This window comes from Pristis pectinata, chromosome 7, assembly GCF_009764475.1.
Source record: "Pristis pectinata isolate sPriPec2 chromosome 7, sPriPec2.1.pri, whole genome shotgun sequence".
Lineage (NCBI taxonomy): Eukaryota > Metazoa > Chordata > Chondrichthyes > Rhinopristiformes > Pristidae > Pristis > Pristis pectinata.
In genome coordinates, this window is record NC_067411.1 from 58,475,653 (window position 1) to 58,501,131 (window position 25,479).

Genomic DNA, 25,479 nt, shown 5'->3' on the forward strand with positions numbered 1-25,479 from the left:
AAGGAAAACAATGGTAGTTATAGCACATTCTTGACAAAGACCTCAGAGCAACATAGATGGAAAAATCCTAGCAACCACCCTCATATTCTAAAATGTTGTATTGAATAACTTTTCTTTTCCTATCCCAGGACAAACAAGATCAAATGTAATGCCTGCCTTGTTTACCTTCACTAATTCAGAACAAGGGATTAAAGCAGGGACCTAACCCAACTCTGATCATAATTGCTTCCTGTTTTAAACATTTATTACAATTTGATGTGCTAAACTAACAGGCATCTCAAGCTAGGCTTTAACTTTCACTGAAATGATGATCTACACCAACATGAAGAGTTCTTAATAAAGGTTTTACATTTGAAACAGATATGAAAAATGTAGCCACCTGAAATGTACTATGCTAGACATACTTCAATGACCTAGAGAGTAACAGAGAAAAGAAAACAAAATGATTGAATCTACCAGAAACTTTACATCAGTTGAATGTCATTAAAAAAATAGTGTTGAAGCAGTTGCACACAAAGAGGCAGAACACATATTTAAGGTAAATCCCAAACCTGGTTCACTGATGAAAGCAGGAGTAGTTTCACTGCTGTAACATTTTGCTGTAACAGTGGCTGCTATGTTTTAGTTTCATTAATTGAATAAGTGCTACATTATTCAGCAGCATTAATAGGCCATGCTTTGTGATGTGCTGATTACAAAACTTGTCTGCACATCAAATTGCAATAAACCTTTTATTACTAAAAAAAGTAACATCAAATTGCATCTCTTTTTAAAAGGCAAACATATATTGTATATTTTTTGAGATCCTGGATTTGGAGCAGAGAGTTCCCCGAACCCCCCAAAAACAAAAACTCATTAAAAAAAATCTGATTTGGGTATTACTAGCAAGGTGAGCAATTATTGTCCTTTCCTAATTGCCTTTGAGAAGGTGGTGGTAAGCTGCTTCCTGAACCACACCAGTTCTTCTGAAGAAGCTCCTTTCACAATGGTATTGTGAGAGAATTCCATAATTTAGACCCAGCACCAATGAAGGACCAGCAATATATTCCCAATCAGGATGTGGTGTGACTTAGAGGGCAACATGCGGGTGGTGGTGTTCCCATGCTCCTGCTGCCCTTTTCCTTCTTGGTGTTGGGGGCTGCAGATTTAGGAGGTGCTGTGGGAGTAGCCTAGGCAAGTGACTGCAGTGCATCTTGTAGATAAGGACCGTATACCACAGAGATCAATAGCTCGGATCAATGTATCTCACAATTAGGTTGTCCCCTACCTTAAGAGACACTCAAGAAATAATGTCACAAAGTTTACATTGAGGGTTAGAACCTTGGATCAGTGGTATTACAGTTGCTTCTGAAACTGTTTATTGGCTTCTGAACCACTCCAATATTTGAGCACAGAAGGAGTTTAGAAATAGGAGCAGGACTAGGCTAGGGCCTCTCATGCATGTTCCGTGATTCAATGAGTTAATGACTGAAGTGATCTTGGCCTAAACTCCACCAATGCTCAATTCCTCTAAGGTTTAAAAATCTATCCAAGTTCTTGATTCCCCCACTAGAGAAATCATTCTCCTGGTATCTATACTGTGAAACCCCTTCAGGATCTTGTTTCCTTCTAAGTTCCAGAGAGTCAACCCATTCTAATTCATCTTTTCTCATAATCTCTCTTCCTTACATGGAATCAATCTAGTTGACATTCTCTGCTCTGCTTCCACAACAAGCATAGTCTCACTTATGCAGTGTTTCAGGTGTAGCATCAGTAAATCCTATCCAGCTGAAGCAAAACCTCCCTACCTATGTACTGCATTGTCCTTGTGAAAAAGGTCAACATCCCAATTTGGAAATTAAGTCTCAATGAACACCAGTATTCAAGAATAAGATTACTTAACTGATACTCTGCTTTTTCTACCACAGTGAAGAACTTTTAATTTCTCCATATTTTACACTATTTGCCATGGTATTCATAGAGTCATAGAATCATACAGCATGGAAAGAGGTCTTTCAGCCCACCAAGTCTGCACTGATCATCAAGCATCCATTTACACTAATCCCATTTTATTCTCCCATATTCCTATTAACTTCCCCAGATTCTACCAGCCACCCACACTAGGGGCAGTTTCTGGTGGCCAATTCAATTATCATCCTGCACATCTTTGGGAGGTCGGAGGAAATCGGAGCACCCAGAACAAACCCATGCGGTCGCATGGAGAATGTGCAAACTGCACACAGACAGCATCTGAGGTCAGGATTGAACCTGCGTCACTGGAGATGTGGGGTAGTAACTCCACTTGCTGCACTACTGTGTTGCCCATTTGGTCTTTGTAAACTCTTAGTGTCCTTTTCACAATTTATTTTCCATCCACCTTTGTAATATCAGAAATTTTTGATACAATGTATCCAATCCCTTTGTCTATTCTTTAATATAAATTGTAAATAGATGAGAATCCAGCATTGATCCCAATGGCACCCCTGTAGTTATAATTTGCCAACCTAAAAATGAATGGTATCCCTCCTCTTTGCTTTCTGTCAGTTAACTTATCTCCTATCCTTACTAATGTATTGCTGCCAATACCACGAATCCATATCTTGTGCAGTAACTTAATGAACATCTTTTGGAAACTTAAGTACGCTACATCCACTGGTTCCCAAAGTCCATCCTGCAATGAACTCAACTAGATTTATCAAACACAATTCTATTTCATAAAAACATGTTTTCTGTGCCTAATCAAATAAGTTCCTAATTATCTGGTTACTAGTTTGCTAATAATAGATTTCAGCAATTTTTTAATAGCAGATAATAAGCCTGTAGATGATAATCCTACTTTCTCTCTCCTTCCTTCCTTGGATATATTATTATATTTCCAGTTATCCAATCTGTTGGGACCTTTCCTAATCCAGTGAATTTATGAAGCTTATATCCAATGCATCCACAACCTCTACCGTCAACTCCATTAGAATCCTATAATGCAGGCCATCAGATCTGGGGCACTTGTCAGGCTTTAGACCTATTAGTTTGTCTAGTACTTTATCTCTAGTGATGATGATGCTTTAATTTATTGCCTTCTGTTTAATTCTGATATTTCTTTTAATTTTTGGCTTTTTTTTTCACTATCAATCCTGAAAACAGATACAAAATATTTATTTAACATCTCTGCTATTTTCCCATCCCCCATTATTAATTCACCCATCCCACTGTCTAAGAGGCCAATGTTTATTTTTGCTCATTGCTTCCTTTTAAAATACCTGTAGAAGCTCTTGTAATGTTTTTACTTTTCTTGCTGGTTTACTCTGATATTTCACTTTTTGCACCTTTACAGAATTTTTAATTAACTTTTGCTGGTTTCTTATAATTCTCCCAATCATCTGGTCTATCAGTATTTTCACATTGTAGGAAACATAACCTCAGCTGATATTTCAGCGCACCAGATAAAACAAGCAAAATTGATCTGCCTCTTTTGAAATGAACTGAAAAGATCCATGGACTTTTTGTGATGAAGACCTTGTGGTTCCCTTGGCAAACTGACCAACATTCATATTTTAACTCTACAGAAAACAATTAATTCCATTTCTTGTTTGTGAACTCAGTAAGAGTGCAAAATGCTGCTGGATTTACCTACATTACAAGAGCGACTACATTTGAAAAATACTTCATTCATTTTCAGGCACCATGAAGATATGAAAGACTTTTCTCTAGTGGTCAACTAACCCTTACTCACCCTTTACAACTAGCTCAAAAGTACTGAAGTTAGGAGCCTATGATTGGATGGGCTCTATCGGCTGTCACATGATTTGGGGTTAAAAGCACCTTTTTAATTTTATTCAGGATTATTCGAACAAAGGTGCAGCAGCCTCCAAATCAGCAATCACCAGTTTCGTCCCATACTATAGGTAAGAGTCATTGCTAAACTGTTGTTTCACTTATGTAAAACATACATTGTTCTAAATCTTGAAGAAATGGCATTTAATCTGAGGACTAACTGCATCAGAACATCTGATATGAGTAGAAGTTAAATTTTGCTCTCTCTGTCAATCCCTTCCTGAACTGTTATTTGTGATTTCCCAACCTGTAACCCCTCTGCCCCTACCCATATTCCTGTCCTTTCTCATTATAGCAATTTATTCTGGTTGGGGTTTGTGGAGGGTGCCCATTCTTCACATGAAAGTTAGACTGCTCTTAAGGGTTAGATTTTTTTTCTGGGAAAATTGTGAGCAGACCTGTTGATCCTTTGAAACCTCAAATGTTCATTGTTGTGCATATCACAGACTTTGTTCTCTTTGTTCAGTTGCAATGATAATATCATGAATGTAATTGATTCTTAGTGAACTGAGTTTAACATTTGATTCTCTCCAATGTTTGTATGATTGAGATATTATATCTGATCCAGCATAAGAATGATTTTACCCCACCCTTAAAATACCACTTTGATTCCCTTCTAGAGTTGATAACTTTAAATCTGTCCAAATATCAAAGGGCCACATCTTTTAATATACTTACTGAACAAAGAGAGCATGAAATAATTTGGTTAACCTCATCTGCTGCTCCTGGGCATGCCATGCTTTTATATGAATATACATCAGGCTACTATTATATTCACTCTTGATCAGTTTATAGCTGAGCTCAAACAGGATAGAGGATTAACCTCTAATTAGTTACCACTCATCTGGGCAATAACTGTAATGTAATCTGATTGTTATTACTGTTGGGTTTTTCTGGCTAACAATCAAAATGCTTCAACTTCTCCACTGCCTCAGTGTTTCTAAGCAACTTATAGTTCAAATGCAATTCACCAAAATAACTGGGGTTCTGAAGTCTGACGATTATTTCGATAAAAAGATTTCACATTGTAATACAAAATTGAAATCCAAAATTTAAAGTGGCAATAGAATGGCCATAGAATGTGATGTAATTAAAGTAATACATCCATAAAGGAAACTATATTACATTTTCTGCATCGTTAAGCACTAAGGAGTTATGAAAGTTTTATTCTTCTCGTTTAATTCCCCTTTCTCAGTTTCTTTCAGTGTTGATTGTGCCTTTGCAATTTGCAGTATGTGATTTAAGTTTCCACCAAAATTGAACTTTTTCTTTAAATTGACCTTTATTTTAAGTATAAATCTCAGTGCTTGTGTATGTTTATATCTACAGCACAAATAGGCAACTGATTATCCTGCTAAAGTAAAGATTTTGGTCACTGTGTGTTTGAAAGTAGTGAAGACTTCATTGAAGGACTTCCTCTTTGCATCTGGATTATGATAATATGCAAAACAGAGGCAAAATTCATAGCTCCATTAGTAAGGGTGTTTGAAAGCTCATTCCTTCTTGCCCTGTTTGGTACCTTCTTACGCCCTGTTCTTTCAGTGGCTCGTACTGGGGTGCAGTTCCACAAGTAGTAGCATACCCAGTATGTCTATCTTTTATATATCATCTCAGACAGTAAGCTTCAGCAGATTATTTTTGTACAGGTTGCTTCACACTACGTTATTGACTTGGGCTATTTTGTTCCTATCAATAGATTCTCAGGTGTTCAAAGGATCAATTTCCATATGTTTCTTAGGGGTTCAGTGGGCAAATATCCAAAGGCTTCTTTTGGATTCAATGAACTAATACCCACAGAGTTCTGATAGATTCATTTAACCAATACCCACAGATTTGTGATGAGTTCAACCAATACCCACAGATTTCCAATATTCATTGGACAAATAGCCACAGTTTTTTAATACTGTCAATTGACTATGCTGGGTTTTGTGTTCAATTAGGTGAAGTGATGGAATGTAAACATTACTGTAGTGACCAAACAGAGATATGGGGATAAAAGTAAAATAGCTGCAGATTTTGGTACCAAAATATACTGTATGTATGGGGACTGCAGAGACACTTCGTTAATTCTTTGACTTTTGGGTATGTTCTTTTGGGTGGTCTGTCTGCTGCGTCATTGAGGTGAGAAAATGTGCTCTATGATGCATGGCCAGTGAACCAGTCACAAGTGTTAAAGGTCATTCATACTCTTTGGCTTTGGACATCGAAGAGACACATTTCTCCTTACTGAAGACTTAGTGTGTAAGAAAGGGTAGATACTTTACAAACACCAACTTCCTTGGATATAGCATCCTTAATATGACAGAATGTCCCAATGTACTTGACTGACTATACACCGTGAACCAATAAATAATTTGGTTAGAATTGAAATTGCCTATATGGTTGCAGTTCAGAGTTACTCCTTCCCTCCCCTAACGGTGAACATTCACAGTCCTAGTCAGGAATTAATTATGATCATGCCAAGCGTGACAAATGAATTTGTGAGGTCCTTGTCCTTGAAACTCAATCCTTCTTGGAAAGCCAGCAATGACAGATCCACATTGATTTTTCCACAGCAGAATGTTTTGCATCTTGGTTTACAATGTCTCTAATCTAACTAATCCTAGTTGTCATTGACACCCATAGCACCAAGCACTGTGCCAGTGACTCCAGTTCCTTCTGCTGCCACAGATTCAGCAGGATCTTCCTACTCCATCAGTGGAATTCTGGGAATCACGCCATCTAACAATGAGAACAACAAGAGAAAACGCAATGAAGGTAAGTGCAAATGTGATGGATTAAAAGAAGATGCGCTTTATGGGAATCTAGAAGCATGTGTCAGTAATCAGTGAAAGAAAAACAAACGCTTTGGGGTGGCACAATGGTGCAGCTAGTGGACCTGCCGCCCCAAAGCTCCTGGTTCAAACCTGACCCCTGGTGCACCTGCTCATTATCCATGTGATTGCATGGGTTTCCTCTGATGTTCTGGTTTTCTTCCATATTCCAAAGATGTGCAGGTCAGTAGGTTAATTCGCCACTGTACATCACCCCTAGTGTGGAGAATGGTAGAATCTGTGGGGAGTTGATGGGAACATGGTGAGAATAAAAATGGAATTAATGTAAGATCTGTGTAAATAATGCGCTTGATGGTTGACGCAGTCTCACTTGCTGAGGGGCCTGTTTCCATACTGCATGACTCCCTGGTAAAACTTCTATTTTATCAATGAATCCAAACTCATTGGACTAACATCAGCATACATGATGTTGACATTGCCAAAATATAACAAAGTGGAAATTAATGTTCAAATTTCTTACCACTTATAAACAACAATTCAAAATCCAATCCAAACAAAGATCCAAAATTGACTTGGTCATAGAAGACAGAATATAGTGGTGGAGGGGTGTTTCTTTGACAGGAGGTCTGTGACCAGTGATGTTCTGCATGGATCAGTGGTGGGACCTCTGTTGTTCGTGATACGTATAACTGATTTGGATGAAAATGTAGGTGTGCTGATTGGTAAGTTTGCAGATAACACAAAAATTGGTGGAGTTGTGAATTGTGAGCAAGGTTGTCAAGGATACAGCAAGATATAGATCAGTTGGAAATTTGGGGTGGAGAAATGGCACATGGTGCTTGCTCCAGATGTGTCAAGTGTTGCATTTTGGGAGGTCAAATGTAAGAGGAAAGTATACAGTAAATGGCAGGACCCACAGGAGCATTGATGTCCAGAGGGATCCTGGAGTGCAAGTCCATGGCTCCCTGAAGGTGTCTACACAAGTGGATAGGATGGTAAGGAAGGGATACGTCATTCCTGCCTTCATCGGTTGGGGCATAAAATATAAAAGTTGGGAAGTCATGTTGTAACTGTATAAAATATTGATTAGGCCACATTTGGATTATTGTGTGCAGTTTTGGTCGCCACACTATAGGAAGGATGTGGAGGCTCTGGAGAGGATTAGGGTTAGGAGAGGTTCACCACCAATCCCCTATCTCTACTCTTACCCCTTCCCTTCTCTACCCAGCTCCATCTGCCTATTTTTTTTTCCTTATGTGTTTTTACCTGTCACCTACAAGTCTCTGTCTCCCCTCTTCCTCCCCCACCTGGCTCCATCTGCCCCTCATCCAACCTCATCTGGTTCCAGCTATCACCTCCTGGCCTCTTGTCTCATCCCTCCTTCTCATTTCTATATACTGGCTATCTTCTTTCTACATTCTCAGTCTTGTTGCAAAGTTTTGACTCAAGATGTGGACCATCCTTTTGCCTCCGCAGATGTTGCTTGACCCATTGAATTCTTCCAGTAGTTTGTTTTTTCACTACAGATTCCAGCACCTGCAGTCTCTTGTGTCTCCATTCACCAGGATGTTGCCTGGATTGGAGAGTGTTAGCTATAAGAAGAGGTTGAACAAACTTGGATTGTTTTCTGTGGAGTGTCAGAGGCTGAGGGATGACCTGATAGAAGTTTATAAGGTTATAAGTGGCATAGATAGGGTAGATAGTCAGTGTCTTTTCCCCCAGGGTGGAAATATCAAATACTAGAGGACATAGGTTTGTGAAGCAAGTTTTTTACACAGGGTGTGGTAGGCTCATGGAATGCGTTGCCAGGGGAGGTGGTATAAGCAGATATGATGGTAAAATTTAAGAGACATTTGTACAGACACATTAACAGGCAGGGATTGGACAGATACAGATCTTGTGCAGGTGGATGGGATTAATTTAGACTGACATCATGGTTGGTACAGACATGGTGGGACGAAGGGCCTGTTCAGGTGATGTTCAGATTATGTGAAGGACTGATGAGACAAACTCAAATTGGTGGTGCCAATTTGGCGTGCCTTTAGAACAAACTGGCCTCCTGGCACACACACGTGGTGAATCATATCAGATGCCATTATGATGAATGTGTACGCAATTAAGTATTCAGCATAAGCGGGTTGTGCATTCATCAGTTTACTACGGTGATCTGAAGTCAGTGCCAACTTTTTGGTGCTCAACAGCACAGCTACAACTAATGCCCTTCCTTAGCCTCACAAGACTAAATATGCATTTAGCAACTGGAATGTACCGTCTCCCACCACCCCCACCCCCAAATCCCTCTACCCTGCAAATCCCATATCTCACCAGTTCAGTTTATAAGGATTATCAGATACTTGCTGCTTAGTTAGTGGTCTATTTCTTTCTGGCTGCTGTCCTTACAATTCTACATGTGTGTGGTGTTTCTGGAGTCATTTCAAGTTGCAAAACTCTGTAGATGTGTGGCAAGCACTGATGGACACAGCTGACTGCACAAATCAGTTGCTGCCAAATATTGGTGCAATAGTAGGCATTTGCCATGCAATTAGGCATGATTGGGAGAATGAGTGGCATGGATAGTTGGACAAGACACTGGAAATAGGGAGGAGGATTTGAGTATTAGAGCCTTCAGCAGCAGTCCGTAACTGCCTATGTGTTCAGGGAATTGTTGTCTCACCTGAATCTCAGGCAAGGATCAAAGAGTGAACATCAGTATAGATATCTTTACAAAAATCTTTCATCAGTTGCAGTTACACTTTGACTTTGGAGCAATGTGTCACCACATTGCTCTTGACTTCAAGATGAATGGGATCAAAGGACTTCTGCTCAAAGCATCTTGCTCCTGCCAGGCTGGGACTGGAGATATTTGCAAAATCTCATAGTTTTCCACGTGCTGATATGTAAAGAAGGCCAGCAACACTCTCTTGGAAATAATTACATTTAATTTGTTCTTATAAGACACCAGTTGACAGAGGGAGTATACTTTTGCAAATTACAGCAATTAATACACTTTTCTGCAATTTTATCTGCCCTGTCTACAACTCAGCCAGCATTTTTAGAACTTCATTCCGCACTTTAGGTGGGCCATTACTTTAGATTTTATTTGATTTTCATTACACATCATAAATTACTTGGTTTAGTGAGCCCGATGATATTTCTCATAATTGGTTGTCTATTGGAGCTAGAATGAAATTTGAATGTTCTGGACATAGAGCTTTTTAAAGTTATGTTGTTTTATTATTGATGTACAAAAGCAAATGGTTTTCCATGCCCCTACCTTCCCTTTTGCAGTTTGCACTTTGTATGAGATTTTATAGTCCAGAAAGTTTGCAAAGTATTTTGCCATAACAGATGTGTATGCCTGGGCATATTCATTGTGACATTGTTTGCATTACCAGTTAATTGAAAGACTGCTGTAGAGCAGGAGTGAATAGGGTGATAGCAATGGCAGGCTAGAGACCTGTAGTTGTTAGCCTGTTTACTGAATTGTTCAAGGCTGGGAGTGGGAAGGTGATGTGCAGTTCGGTTCCAATTCATATTAGAATGATTATCATTTTACAGAGTACATGCAGTGTGTGATATTTTTCTGACATTCAGCTTTTGTATATTTCTGTTACTGAACTGTATTTGGCCATTGTGTTGTGTACTCTACGCTATCAGTGGATGTCATAATGCTTGGCTTTGCACTATTCAAAAATCTAATATATTTTTTTCTCCAAAATAGTCTTCCACTTAGATATTTCAGGTAAAGGCTGCTTGACTATTGAATAATTCTTTTTATATTTAGTTGTGCTGAATAATCAGAATATGGAGTACTGTCCAACATGATCTATAACAAAGACTGGTACATATTTTCTAATAACATTGTAATTATATCCCAATAGCCTGAATACCAAATATCCTCTCTCAAAAGAGTCACCTAACACTATTTTAGCCATACAATTATATTGCATAAATAATTACAGTCTTTCACAAACACATTGTTTAAAAAAGTACAATTTCACAATGGTATGGTTGAAGTTTAATTGTGCTTGAATTGAAAGGAAGGGATTTATAATCCTTGAATAATATTTACTACATACGCTGCTGCTGTTCTGGGTCAGGGGCTTAGTTTTGTGTATTTTCAACATTTTAATAGAATTCTAAACAACCTTTTCATGGTTTCTTTACCATAAAAACACACCACTATCAATATTCAAAAGCAAAGGAATTTATGGTACCTTACGGAACCTCAGGTCATCCAAAAGTATTTTACATCCAATAAAGTACTTTCAAAATGTAGGCAATATTGTTATGTAAGAAATAATTTACAGATAACATGGACCTTCAACAAGCAATTTGACAATGACCGAATAATATTTTTAAGTGATTTGTTTGAGGGATGCATGTTGTCAGAATAACAGGGATAACAACCCTAGTTTTCTTCAGACTGCGATCATATATCCGCATAACAGAGAAGTCAGGTCCTTGGTTTAAGCATTTCATCAAAACATCAGGATTTAACAATACTGCAGTGTTATCCTTGGTTTATGTGCTCGCATTGTGGGATTGCTAGTATTCAGGATGAGTGTGCTACCACTTGGAACTGCAGGTTCCTCACCAAATCACACACATTATCCTGACTTGTAAATATATCATTGTTTTTTCATTGTTGCTGGAGCTAAATCCTGGAACTCTCCACCGAACATGACTGGGGAGTACCACCACCAGTATGATTGCAGCCGTTCAAGAAAAAAACACCTTTTCAAAGACAATTAGGGTTGAGCACTAAGTTCTGGCCTTGCCAACAACCCTAACATCCTGAAACTAAAGTGACCTAGGGCTAACATATTTGGCTTCCAAATAGCTTAAAGAGGGTCACTTAACAGCAATGAATGTGCAAAAAAGAAATTTACTGTTTATGAAGTATGTCTGAAGATTTGGAAATTACCTAATGTTATCTCTCTCAGATCAGTGTGTGTATAATCATTGTTGGTTAGGTCAGGAATTCTAACTTGAGGAGTATGAGATTTGTGTGAAAGCATGGATATTTTTATTATTTTGCCAAAAAACTTTTCCCCTAATTGTCTCCACTTCTCTTGTTAGAAAGCTGTTGACTACTGATAGGAAAAGTTTGGTGTTTGGGGTGGAGATTGGTGGCAGGGGTGAATGCGGTAAAGTGGATGGGGTAATTCCACAGCAGCTTTGCACTAATGACACCTCTCTAAAGTTGCTATCCCTCACCAAGAGTGAACCTGGAAAGTGAATGATTCTGCCCATCACTCTGATGAGAAGCACTGAGGTCTTTAAAATGCCATATAGATACTATATTTTCTTTAGGGTACAACAGATGAGTTAACAAAGAGTTGTGCTTTCAGATCAACCTTGATTTGGTAAATAAAAATGATGCTAAATTTAAGAAATGGTAGCAAGACGATGATAAAAATCAAGACTGCTACCTCAAAGGCTGATGTTCAGGAAGGAATTTGAGAGATGGTTTTCAAGGCTTTTGGTAATATGCAGCTCCTTGTGCATTTAAATATGGGCTGTTTCATTTTTTGAGACTTTGTCTTATAGCCTTTGCTTAAATAAATAAAAACAACCCAGTCCTCCAATTATAAATAGATATGTGTTTGGGTATGTACATGCACCACTCATATTTGTATATGCACCTGTCTGTGTGTGTGATGTGGATTGCAGGTATAGAATAGGGTGGAATTATGATACCCCATGTGACCAAATTGCCTATAGAATACCCAGTTCTTTGTGTTATTCAAATGATGGGAAACAGAAGGAAGTGCACAGGGTGGCCATCCATTAAGCCCCTCCCTGAATAAGAATCAGCGCAGTCAGGGGACATGAGAGTGAGTCAGTGCCTTCAGGGATGGTTGCAGAGAGGGTCAGCACCTTCAAGGGGTGGGAGAGGAAGTCAGCACCTTCAGGAACTGCAGAAGAGAGTCAGTGCCTTTGGGGCACAGGAGAGAGAGTCAACAATTTCACGGAGTGGAAGAGAGGGTCAGCACCTTCAGTAGTTGGAGAGAGAGATAACATCTACAGGGATAAGAGTGAGTGAGAGTAAGGAAGTAGAGGGTAGGGTGGGGTGGACTCAGCACCTTAAGGGTAAGGGAGAGAGTGTCAGCACCTTTAGTGATGGGCCGGATAATCAATAGTTTCATGGATTTGAGAGAGGGTCAGCAGCTTCAGGGGGTGGGAGAGAGTGCCTACACCTTCAGGGTTATAATAGAGTCTAAAGGGGAAGGGAGAGAATGTCGCTTTTAGGGAGAATGAGTAAATTAACGTCTTGAAGGATTATGCAGACAATGCTATAAATACTCAGCAGTTCAAGCAGCATCTGTGCAGATGGAAGCTGAGTTAATGTTTCAGACTGATGAGCTTTCCTCAGAACCATTAACACCTGAAGTATTAACTCTCCACAGATGCTGCCTGATTTGCTTTGTATTTCCAGCATGTTCTACTTTAATTCAGATTTCCAGCCTCTGCAGTGTTTTGCTTCTGGAGCATCTTTAGGAAATTGGTAGAGAGAGAACCTCATCACCATTAGGGGAGAGGAGAGAGAGCCATCTCCTTTGGGAGAGGGTGGAGGAGACCAGAGGTTGAATCTTGCTAGTTGAAAGTTTTAATGGACTCAGATTAATGAGCAGTGAGAATTAAAGCTCATGTTTGATCAAATAAGACAGTCTCAATTTATTCAACTCTGTTTTACAGATTAGGATTTCTTACTTATAAGTTTCTTCATATATACATGGACTTTATAAGAGGAAGTATGAGAATTTAATTAACTTTTTTATCGTCAGCTTAGATAGCTTCACAGTATCAGTGAGTAACATTAAAGAAAGATTGCAGGCATTGAGTCCAGTATATAGTAAAAGCAGGCTGTGATCGAAATAGCTTCAGGGACCCTGACACTCCTGTACAGTATAATAAGCTCATAGCTCATTAAACATTGCACATAAAATCTGCCCTTAAATTTGTTACATGTGAACTTCAAATGTCTATTTTCAAAAGAAGTACAGAGTGATAGGATTAGGCCATTCAGCCCTTTGAACCCGATTCCTCATTCAGATACATCATGGCTGAAATGTATTTCAGCACCATACTGTTTACTTTTACCCAACAAAAATCTATCAGTCTCAGTTCCATAAACTCTGATTGTCCCTATTAGATTACAAAGCCTTTAGAGGGTAGAGAATATCAGCTTCCTATATTCTTTTGTGCAAAAAAGTATTTTCACAATCCCCTCCCAAATCGTTTAACTCTAAGTTGAAGATGACATCCCCTGTTCTTGCTTCCTTCAGTAGAGGATGTTTTCTCTCTACGTACCCTAACTGAGTCCTTTTTATGTTTAAACTCTTTAACGTGCTCAATTTTATACAAGAATCTAAGTTGTATACCTTTCAGATGATCAGTGCTGTACCCCTGCAAGGCTAGCCACAGGCATCAGGGTGAGGTATCATCAAGCCTCATCACAACTGAAGCATAACTTCTACTCTTGAGATAAAGGTTGACATTCAACTAGGTATCTAACTGCAATTTGCATTTGGCTACAGGCTTTAAATAATTTATGTCTTTGGACTCCCAAATTTTTTTACTCTTGTGCAGTCCCTATATTTTTTACAGATTAGAAAATCTTCCAATTTATCTTTTTTTGGGTCTAAAGTGCAGTTGTCACTGTTAAATCACTTATGGAGATTTTGTGCATCATTCCTGCTCTCATCTACACATATCATTGTTTATTTTAGCTTAATGCCACCTATAAACTATGATAAACAATGGTCAATTCATTTATTCACACAATTCATAACAGGTGACATGATGAGTCTGCAGAACAGACCCTTTGAAGCACCATGTCACACTCAACCAATCAGAATACCTCAACCATTGCCTCCTTGGTATCAAATGTGCCTTAGTTGGTAGCATGTTTATGCTTGAGTTGGAAGGTTATGGGGTCAAATACCACATGAGAGACTTGAGCACAAAAGGCCAGTACTCCAGTGCAGTGCAGACGGAATGGTATACTGTTGGAGGTACTGCTTTTTTGGATGAGATTATAAATTGAGGTCTGTCTAGTCTCAAGTGGTTGCGACGTGTCTTTCGGCATTACTGTCTTTTGAGCAATGGGAGTGAATTAAGCCTGATGCCCTGGCTAATATTTATCTCTTAACCAACGTCACTGAATAAAATTATTTGGTCATTAATACTTTGTTATTTGTGGGAGCTTCCTGAATGCAAATTATCTGCTGTATTCCCTTCATTATACAGCACATCAGAAAAGTATTCATTTTTTGCTTTTATCCAAAACTGTAACATGCTTTTGGACATTGTAAAAGGTGCTATATAAATGCAAGATATTCTTTTGAACTCTTCTTTGTTGCTGATTACTTTCTTTCCCAACTGAATTAAAATATACTGTAAGTTAAAGCCTATTTCCTATTTTGTTCACTTTCATTGGTTCCTAGGCTTTAGAAAATATACAGCAACATATACACATATATGCATTTGAACAATAAAATAGTTGAGTAGTATAAGCAATAAAATAAAAAAAACAATGATTTAAAAAGGAGAAATTTTATTTGTAATGTAGATTTTGTTATCTCAGGCATTGCAAAGCTCATTACAGTCAATAAAAAAAACTTCTGAAGTGTAGTCCCTTGTATGAATGAAAAGCTGCTTGGTGCTGTGCTGCTGGATGTGTAAGCAGAGGATTGAATGGCCTGAGTTGGCTGATCCAGTTAGGGAAATGATAGGGATCATTGTAATTTAATCTGATGGGAATGAGAAACCCTCACCAGCATTTCCATTTTGGCATCACTTTCCAGTGGAGCCCTTCTGGAAACTGAATTTATCGAGATACTCTGAAGACAGGATTAGGGCTTTCATAGTTGAAAAGGTAGCTCATTCTCACATGAGGATTGGGTGGATGGAAATGGAAGTGGAGACTGCAGTAGCCTGGCAGGAGTTACCAGATCCAGGAGACTGAAACAAGGCAGAGGAGTGAAAGGGTGTCTGTGAGTTGGAGGATTTTGCTTTAATAGCTAATGATATCTGAAAATCTAAGATTCCTGTTTGATGCTGACTGTTTTTTTATTCATTCTCTAATAGCCTGCTTATATACATCTTTAATGTTTAATGTTAATCCTGATTTCCCAATGTGCTTGCAGGAAACGTTGGTGTGCATGGCAAGTCCTTGATGTGTTGCTAAACTCACAGGAGGTTAATAATGTCTTGTGATGCCAGTATTGTAGATTTATCAAGGAATAATCTGCAGCTGACTACAAAGAAATTCAGTATCCATTATAGATGTATATTGTTCTGCATTGGGAATAACAAAAATGTAGAGAGCAGAATCCTGATGAATTGCTTGATTGTCAGAGGAAGTGAAAATTTTATATTGTTGTCCTTGTGAGTGGGTGTATTGATTTGATTTGCATATTTTATGTTCAACATAGTTGGTTCTGTTACTGCAGCTTGACTCAATGATAATGCCTTCAGTTCTGTTGCAGAACTACTCCAGGTTCAGGGCACAGCCTTCCGAGCACTGCTGATGGAATGTGACATTGCTGGAGACACTAGTTTGAAGAGATCATAAACTGTAGTCCTCCTCAGGTGGACATAAGAGATCCCCATTACAATCCAAAGTGCAGGTTTTTTTCTCCAGTGTCCTGGGCAATAATGATTCCTCAACAAACATTGCTGTACCATATTACACTGCTGTTTTTGGGCAAATTTGCAACTGCCTTATAACAGTGACTATACTTTCAAGTATAGGTGATAGGTGATATATAAAAACAAGGTCCTTTTTCCAAGGGATATTAAATTGAGGTTCCATCTCTCCTGTCAGATACTTGTAAAAGTCGCCTTGGCACGACTTTAAAGAATAACAGATGAAGCAGTGATGTATCATATTGCCTTTAATTGCAGTGTTATTGCCAGCAATCTGCCTACAAAATGTTCTTAAAAAATGATTTGGTGAAGGTCTTGGGAAAGTGAAGGAGATGGATGGAACTATATGAATGGAGGTTTTTCTATTACAGACCTGAGATATACTTCAGCAATTGTTTTGCTTCTGGACTTCATAATTTGACTTTTGTGATAATTCAACTAAGTGTCACCTACACTAGTGCTAGCTGTATTTTCTCACAATGTATCGATTTCCCCAGTTCCATCTGACCTGCAGAATCTGTTTATTCCTGCCCCATGTGGCTTAACCTGAAGGGTTCAAAAAACAATCTACTGTTCTTTACGTATTAACTTGCATTTGATTGTTAGGACATTAGCTTCATGTTTAATCTAGTGGGCCACAGAACACTGGTCGACAGGGATAAATGGAAAGCAATGTCTGTAGGGTTTATGCATGAATTAGAGAGCCGTTTTTCTTCCTCCATTTCTTGGATTAAATGGATTTGCAGCAGATGTTGTGCCTTGGTGGGAGGTATATTGCTGAGTCTTAGTGTGAGTACATCTGTTGTGGATTGTTATACAAAGGAGGGAGCCTTAACCCCTTGTCTCACAGTTTAGGAGTGACTTTGGAATTGCTTGAAGGGAGCTATCTACAGATTAATGCAGGCAATTTACCCCTGACTATCTGGGTGACCATAGGCATTCCCTCTTCTACATTTCAATGTAATTAATATAGCAGCATGACTAGAAACACTTTGGTTAAAGAGTCCCATTTGCACTCTTTGATAACAGAGGCTATAGCCCCTACTGAAAGTTTATTTTTAAAAAAAAACATGCAAAGTGCCTTTGACTTTGAATAGGATCCCTGCCGTATGCAAAAGGCTTATCGCTGCATTGAATTCAGTCTCATTGTGTCCACTATCCCCAACAAGTTTTCAGTTTTCATTTCAGTCACAAGAGGCTTGGAGGTGAAGCTGTTAATCACCTGCTGTGTGAAATACCGGGATACACACAAGGACAACATGGTCTGCAGGCCAGAAATGCCTTGCTTTGACTTAGCAAAGCTGGCCAGAGCTTCTGAATAGAGTTTTGTTTGCCTCAGAGTCTGGATTTGTAAAGGACTGATTAATGGAAGTTTTGGGTGATAGAAACATTGGCGGAAACCCATTCATTGTTCAAGATACGGGCCTGCTGCATGAACAACTGGGTGGCAGACTATGTTCTCACTGTCAGTCGTGCTGTTGTTACTTTGATCTCCCCAAGTGCTTGCTTCCACTCACTGATGCTGCCAGGGCAGTCAGGCAGCACTTTCTTGAAAGACCAGAAGACAATTGAATCCTCTTCACTGAGGAATTGGCATTTGTTTGAGACACCGTCTATTCTGGGGCAGTATTTGAAATGTTTAACTTCAGTGATTTTTGCTATGCTTTGTATTTTAATCTGGGTTTGTTAGAATGATACTAACTCCTCATAAAATCCTCACCACATCCTACCATCCAGTGTCGCTAGTCCCACCAAAAAGTTACAAATATTCTTCCTGCTTTTTAATGAAGCAGAATTGCCTGCAAACTGTGCTCTCATTTGATAACTTAAGAAAGTTGTTGCTGCTCTTTGAAGGCATCAAACATACGGATTTGCATGAGGAAAAGAAAAGCAATAACTTGCATTTACAAAGTGCTTTAACTGACCTCAGTACATCCCGAAGTACTTTAGAGCTAATTAAGTACTTCTTTGGTGTGTGGTCACTGTTGTAATGGAAAGTCAATTTGCACACAGCAAGCTCGACAAATGAGATAGTGAATAGTTAGTCTGTTTAAATGATAGTGTAGGAGGGGTAAGCATTGGCAAAGCCACTATGGAGAATTCCCTTTCTCTTCTTCAAATAGTGGTTTAGAGATTTTTACATCCATCTAAGGGATCAGATGGGGCCTCAGTTTAATAAAGCAAACCACCCTTGTCAGAACACCAATCCCTCTACAAAGCACTGATGTGAAAGACCGGATTATGTAGTGGAACTTGAAGCTAAAATCTTCTGAAATCAGATGAGGGAGCCACTGGAGCCAACAACATGGTACAAATTTAGCTCCTTTTTCTCTCTGGAAAAAGAACACATCAAGGTTTTGAAAATTTTAAAAGATATTAGGAAAACTAATTAAAACAAATTGCTTAGCACGTTATCATACATTAAGAGACAGGAAATCAAAGTGAGAAATGAAAGCAGACAATGCTGGAAGTGCTCAGATGAACCGATGAAAAGTCCTTGACCAGAAACATTGATTCTGTTTCTCCCCCCACAGACACTGCCTGACCTGTATCCCACATCTTTTGTTTTTGTTTGGATTTCCAGCATCTGCAGTTTTTTGATTTGATACAAATGAGGAAGCTAGGGAAGGAATTTTACATTCAAAGGGTGATAGACCATTGGGTAATTATTCAGGATGGTCTCAGAAGCACACTGGTATATGTGGACCCAAGGAATAATTAATTACAATTCTGGAAAGGGATCAGATGAGAAGGTGGGCGAGGTAATATGTCAGAGAATCATAGAATCATGCAACACCGGAGGTTTTTTGATCCATCATGTTTGTGCTGGCTCTTTGAAAAGAACTATACAATTAGTTTCTTTCCCCTGTTCTTACTCCATAAACAGTGCCATTCCAATGAAGACTTTTGTTTTTGTTTAACATCTCCATCTGATTCCAGTGATCCTAATTTAAAAGGGCCCCAATTAATCCTCTGCATCCCTAGAGAGCAGCGCAGGTCTGATCTCACCACTGAGAAGATGACCTCACATCTGACAGCAGAGAATAGAGGGCATGCATTTAAGGTGAGGTGGGGTAAGTTCAAAGGAGATGTGTGGGGCAAGTTTTTCACACAGTGGTGGGTGCCTGGAAAGCGCTGCCAGGGGTGGTAGTGGAAGCAAATATGATAGAGGCGCTTAAGAGCTCTTAGATAGGCACATGAATATGTAGAGAATGGAGGGATATGGACTTGTGTAGGCAGAAGGGATTAGTTTAGTTAGGTGTTTAATTAGTTTGCCACAACATCATGGGCTGAAGGGCCTGTTCCTGTGCTGTTTTGTTCTATGTTCTATTTAATAGATCAAAGAAAGTGAATTAGGACCATCCCCTCACCCAACCCCCCCCCCAACAACTGATGATCATCTTCCAATAGCTAACCCCAGGACCACAAACAGGAGAATAATCTGCGAATTGTGGGCTCGCTTTCCTGTTGTTTTTGGTCATATTTCTTTCAGTGATAGAAATGGTCTTCTGAGCAAAGGGGTCTTGGTTGTCAGATGCTGCAAAATAACACAATCGTTTCAGAAAAAATTCTTTTGCAGGCACACCATTTTCATATTGGCACCACTATTACACTAAATTACAAAGCCACAGATCTTGAATCATAACTGTGGCACAACAGGGTCTGTTCATGCATTGTGCTATCATCCTGTGGTGGTGTGGGACAGGACCAGCTCCTTTAGCGGGTATGTCAAGTGGCAGCAAATTAAAAAAAGTAATTGCCACTGTGTTCAGCTCCATCTGAATTGACACAGTGGTCGGCAGCCAATAATTCCACTCTGGAGACAGTCTAGTAATGGCAGAATGCCACGCTTCACAAATTATTTTACTAAAGCATGTGTTTCTGTCCTTAATGATGTTGGGGAGATGAACAGACTTTTCCTCTGCAAGTTTAGAAGTATCTTTTGGAATTACTGGGTAGGGGTGAATTGGGGAGGGAAATGGGGGGATGTTCCTTTAAATTTCCTGCACTATGTGTAGCAATTCCAACCACGCATATGACAAAAAGTAAAGGCAGTTGTTGATTTGTTTGAGCATGCATGCAATGGTGCTGATCGTCAACTTTTGTCTGGTATTCACCATGCCTGCACTATTCATAATTACTTGTTCAAGTGTGAATAACATTGATTCAACTGGTTCTGGAAATCTACCTCTGTACTTTATTGGCCCCTTCAACACAATGCACTTAATAATCAGAAAGAAGCTGAATCACTTTCTCTTCAATCAAATAAATATACACTTATGCATTGGGAATGTAAAGTGAGAACAAAAGTGGTGCCTATTGTTTGCAGCTGATCTAGCTTTTCTTTCAGAAATTTGTGGCATGTTATTTGAATTACACATCTTAAAGAGAGTGTGATTGTTAAACAGGTTTTTGTGAAGCTGGAAGTTTAAATAGAACACTTGCCATTTGGTACCATTTTATTCTCAAGTTGCTTCAGTTTCTTACTCGTGTGCTACTGCTGAGTATACTGAAACTGGGACATCTGTTTTATTTTATATCTCTGTGTAAACCACATGCTTCAGATGAATCACTTCATTGAATCTGAAGTTCAACAGTGCTCTTGTCATCATTTCCCTGTAAATACTGGAAATCAGAAAAATGATAAAATCCTATCATATTCATGGTTCAGAGAATGAATGGTCATGAGAAAAATAAAAAACACTGATTTTTTTGTTTATTCTTTGCACAGATTTTTAGTTTGTGAAGGAACTGATCCACATTTGTCTTTGACAAGTGTTCCTTGGGTTTCTACCTCTGAGACCAAAGCTACACAATGATGCAAAATTGCCAATGTGTGTGCATGTTTTTCTTCCAGTGTTCTTTGTGGCTACACTTCTGTTCTTAGTTTTCTTCCAGATTGGTTAAGTATTTAAGTCCCTGCTTTCTCCGTTTATATTGCTCATTTCCTCCACTTACACACTGCAGAAAGCTCTCTCTTTCTAAAAGTTACTTGTTTCCTTGCAATTGCACACGACCAAAAATATTCACATTACAGCAGAACACATTTTTCAGAGAGAGTACAACAGTGGGATCGTCACCATCAAATGCAGCACAGAATAAACTCATGAGAAAAGAAAATCAGCAGCAATAAAATATCACACTTGTTCCAACAGCATGGTGCACTGCACAGGGACTCTGAAAGTGCTATGCATTCCTAACCTGTGCTCCTTTTTACTGTACCCTAGCCAGTAGAATTCCCATGGTTAGAAGACTCCAACAAAACGTATGAGCTCAGGATTCTGGTTCTGGTGTAAAAGCACTACAATTTCAATGAGTTTATATATAGTCCTCTTTCTTGCACTGTCAGATTGTTGTTCAGCTGTTTATTCTCCGGAATAGGTCTTTATCTGTCCAGGATACTAGCTTTGAAATTTCTCCATAAACCTCAGCACTTCTGTAATTCTCTCTTTCTTTCAAGATGCTCCATAAAACTTACCTCTTTAACCAAAGATCGGCTTTAATTTCTTCCTTTGTTGCTCATATCGAATTTTGTGATAACGCTTCTGTGATGTGCTTTGGGCAGTTATAGTATGATGGTGATTGTAGAGGGTTATTTATATGATTACTCTTACTGTTCTTCCATTGATTGGCTTTTGATTGCTGTTCTGTTACCTGTTCTCTGATTGTTGTTGCTTCACCCTGCCCTCCAGTTGGTGCTCCATTTACTGATCTCTGATGCTTGCTCATTTAGTCAATCGCCTGTTCTAGGCGCACTGTCTGCAATCTGCTTTTTGTTCCATTGCCCAAGTCTCTGCTTTGTGCTCCCTTCCATGCTATTTTTCCATGGCTCACTCTAACTGCTGTTCCATTGCCTCCTCTCCCTGACTGTTGTTCAACTGCTTGTTCTCTGGACATTGTCTCATCAGCCATACTCTGTTGCTTCAACACTATCTGTTGTTACATTGATTCTCTCTGGTTATTGCTGCATTGCTCAATGTCTCTGAATATTTCCACACTGCAATTTTTTCCTCTCATATTTACTACCATGTACACTCTCAGAATACTGTGCAGTTGCTTGCTCTTTTGTTGGTTCTTTTAATTGATTGTTACTGTTACCCGCTCTTTGATTGTTAGTTTGATGTTCACTCACATAATTGTTGCTCTATTTCCTCAGGTTACACCTTTTCCTGATTTCTGATCAGTCAGTCCTTTCTTTGCTTGTTGTTCCACGACCCTCCACCACTGATTATTGCTTCGTCACTAGCTATTTCTCACTGTTGCTACATTGCACACTCATTCTAATTGTTACTATTTTGCTGGCTGTTTAGACTCGTTTCTTTGCCCATTTGTTGCCTGTTTTTCAAACATTGCTTCATTGAAAACTCTTTCATTGTCCTTTTGCCTGATGTCTCTGATTACTGTGTACTCTGTGTCATTTTTGTTTCATTACTCACTCTGTTATCTTGCTGTGTTGGTTGATCTGTCTTTGTTATTGTTCTTTCTTTCTGAGTGGTTGATTGTACACTCTCTCCTATTTATTGATGGACTCAATCTCATTATTGGTTTCATTGTCCAGTCAGTCTGACTGTTGCATCACCACAATGCTTCCTGCTCCTGATTCCATTCCATATTCTCCCTGATTGTTGCTATCTTTCAGATTCTTGTTACTTTGCATAATACCTCTTATTTATTCCTTTGCCTCTTTTCTCTCCTCGTTTCTTCATTATCCTCTGTTTGATTGTGCTCCACTGTCCGCTCTCTGAAGGTGCATTTCTCACTGTCCGATTGCCGTAATGTCTGGTGTAACATTGCTGAGCCACCCTTAATGTTGCTCCAGTGACTGCTCCTCTGCCTGGTCTCTGATGTCACTCTGTTTCTGTTATCTGGTTTTGGTCCTGTTGTCCCCTGACTGATTGTTGCCCAGTTGTCTGCTCTCTGTTTGTTGCTATTTTTCCTCGATCTCTTGCTTGTTATTTCATCGCTGCTTTTGGATTACGTTCTCTTTCTCAGTCATACTTCTTCACTGATTGTTTTGCTAAGGCACGTTCACTGGTTGTTACCCCATTGCCTGTTCACTTGTTGTTACTCCACTGTATGTCCATTGCCTTCTAACCAACTGTTGCTCTGCGGTCCACTTTCTGATTGATATTATTTTTCTAGCTATCTGATTGTCATTTGTTTGCACACTCCTTCTTTGCGGTTCTTCCTTTCATTCTCACTGATTTTTGCTTCAATGCCTGCTGTGTTTCTGCATCACCCACCATCATTGATTACTGCTATGCTGTTATGTTCTGTCTCAGTATTACTTATCTACCTGGAAAATAGGGTTATTGTCCCACTATGCACTTTGTCACCCTCTCACCAATTGTCTTGCCATTTCCTATGCTGACTAATTGTTGCTCTGTTACTGACACTGAATGATTTTTGTTGCCATTCTCTGTTTCTCGCACTGATGCCTGATACCTGCTCTGATTGTTGCTCTGCTGCCTGGTCTCTGATTGTCACTTGAGGTCTGTTCTCCAATTGTTACTCTGTAGCCTTGTCTCCGATTGTAGCCTTGTCTGATTGTTACTCTGAAGCCTGCTCTCTGATTGTGGCTCTGTTGCCTGCTCTGATTGTTGCTCTGTTGCCTGTTCTATGATTGTCACTGTGAAGTCTGTTCTCTGTTTGCTATTCCATAGACTGCTGTCTGATTCGTTGCTCTGAAGCTGTTCTGATTGTTGTTCCATTTTCTATACTTCCATTATTCTTCTGAAACTTGCTCTCTATTTATCAAATTGTTGTTGCTGTGTGCACTCAGTTTCATGCTCTGAAACCTGCTTTCTGCTTGTTCTTCCATTGCCTGTACTCTGATTCTATCTCTGAACCCTGCCGTTTATTGTTCCACTCTTTGCACTTTTATTATTACACTGAAATCTGCTCTCTCAGTTTCTCTGAAATCTACTGGTTGATTGTTTCATTAGAACATAGAACATTACAGCAAAGTACAGGCCCTTCAGCCCTTGATGTTGTGCTGACATTTTATCCTACTCTAAGATCTATTTAACTCTTCCCTCCCACAGAGCCTCCATCTTTCTATCATTCATGTGGCTATCTAAATGTCTCTTAAATGACCCTAATGTAACTGCCTCCACCACCTCTGCTGGCAGTGCGTTCCACACACCCACCATTCTCTGTGTAAAAAAACTTACCTCTGACATCCTCCCTGTAACTTCCTCCAATCACCTTAAAATTATTCCCCATCGTGTTAGCCATTTTCACCCTGGGAAAAAGTCTCTGACTGTCCACTCGATTTATGGTAAATTTCCTCTGCACCCTCTCTAAAGCTTCCACATTCTTCCTATAATGAGGTGACCAGAACTGAGCACAATACTCCGTGTAGTCTAACCAGAGTCCTATAGAGCTGCAACATTACCTTGTGGCTCTTGAACTCAGTACCCCAACTAATGAAGGCCAACACACCATACGCCTTCTTAACAACGCTATCAACCTGCACAGCAGCCTTGAGGGATTTATGGATGTGGACCCCAAGATCCCTCTGTTCCTCCACACTGCTAAGACTCCTGCCATTAACCTTGTATTCTACCTTCAAATTTGATCTTCCAAAGTGTATCACTTCACACCTTTCTGGGTTGAACTCCATCTGCCACTTGTCATCCCAGCTCTGCATCCTATCAATGTCCTGTTGTAACCTACAGCAACCTTCTACACGATCCACAACACCACCAACCTTCGTGTCATCAGCAAACTTACTAACCCACCCTTCCACATCCTCATCCAAGTCATTTATAAAAATCACAAAGAGCAGAGGTCCCAGAACAGATCCCTGCGGAACACCACTGGTCACCAACCTCCAGTCAGAATACGCTCCATCTACCACCACCCTGTGGCTTCTATGGGCGAGCCAATTCTGAATCCACACAGCCAGGTTTCCCTGGATCTCATGCCTGCTGACTTTCTAACTGAGCCTTCCATGAGGAACCTTATCAAATGCCTTTCTAAAATCCATATACACCACATCCACTGCTCTACCTTCATCAATGTGCTTTGTCACATCCTCAAAGAGTCTACACTTTGAGTCTCCTCAAATTGTCTACACTTCCATTGTCACTTTGAAAGCTACACTCAGACTGTTGACTGTTGTTCTGAAGCCCTTGCACTCATTATGGCCCTGATGCCTGCTCTCTGATTGTTGTTCCATTGGCTGCTCTGATTATTGCTCCATTGCCAGCTGTCTGATTATTGTGTGATTATC

At 39.5% G+C, this 25,479-nt stretch overlaps 1 protein-coding gene across 1 annotated transcript in view; it reads left to right on the forward strand.

Annotated features, from left to right (window-relative positions):
• Window positions 1-25,479, forward strand: part of pax5 (paired box 5) — a 189,736-nt gene that overhangs the window by 24,119 nt on the left and 140,138 nt on the right. Inside the window, 2 exon segments of the mRNA XM_052019516.1 lie at window positions 3,817-3,881; window positions 6,436-6,567. Of these exon segments, the coding sequence (XP_051875476.1) occupies window positions 3,817-3,881; window positions 6,436-6,567 (197 nt within the window).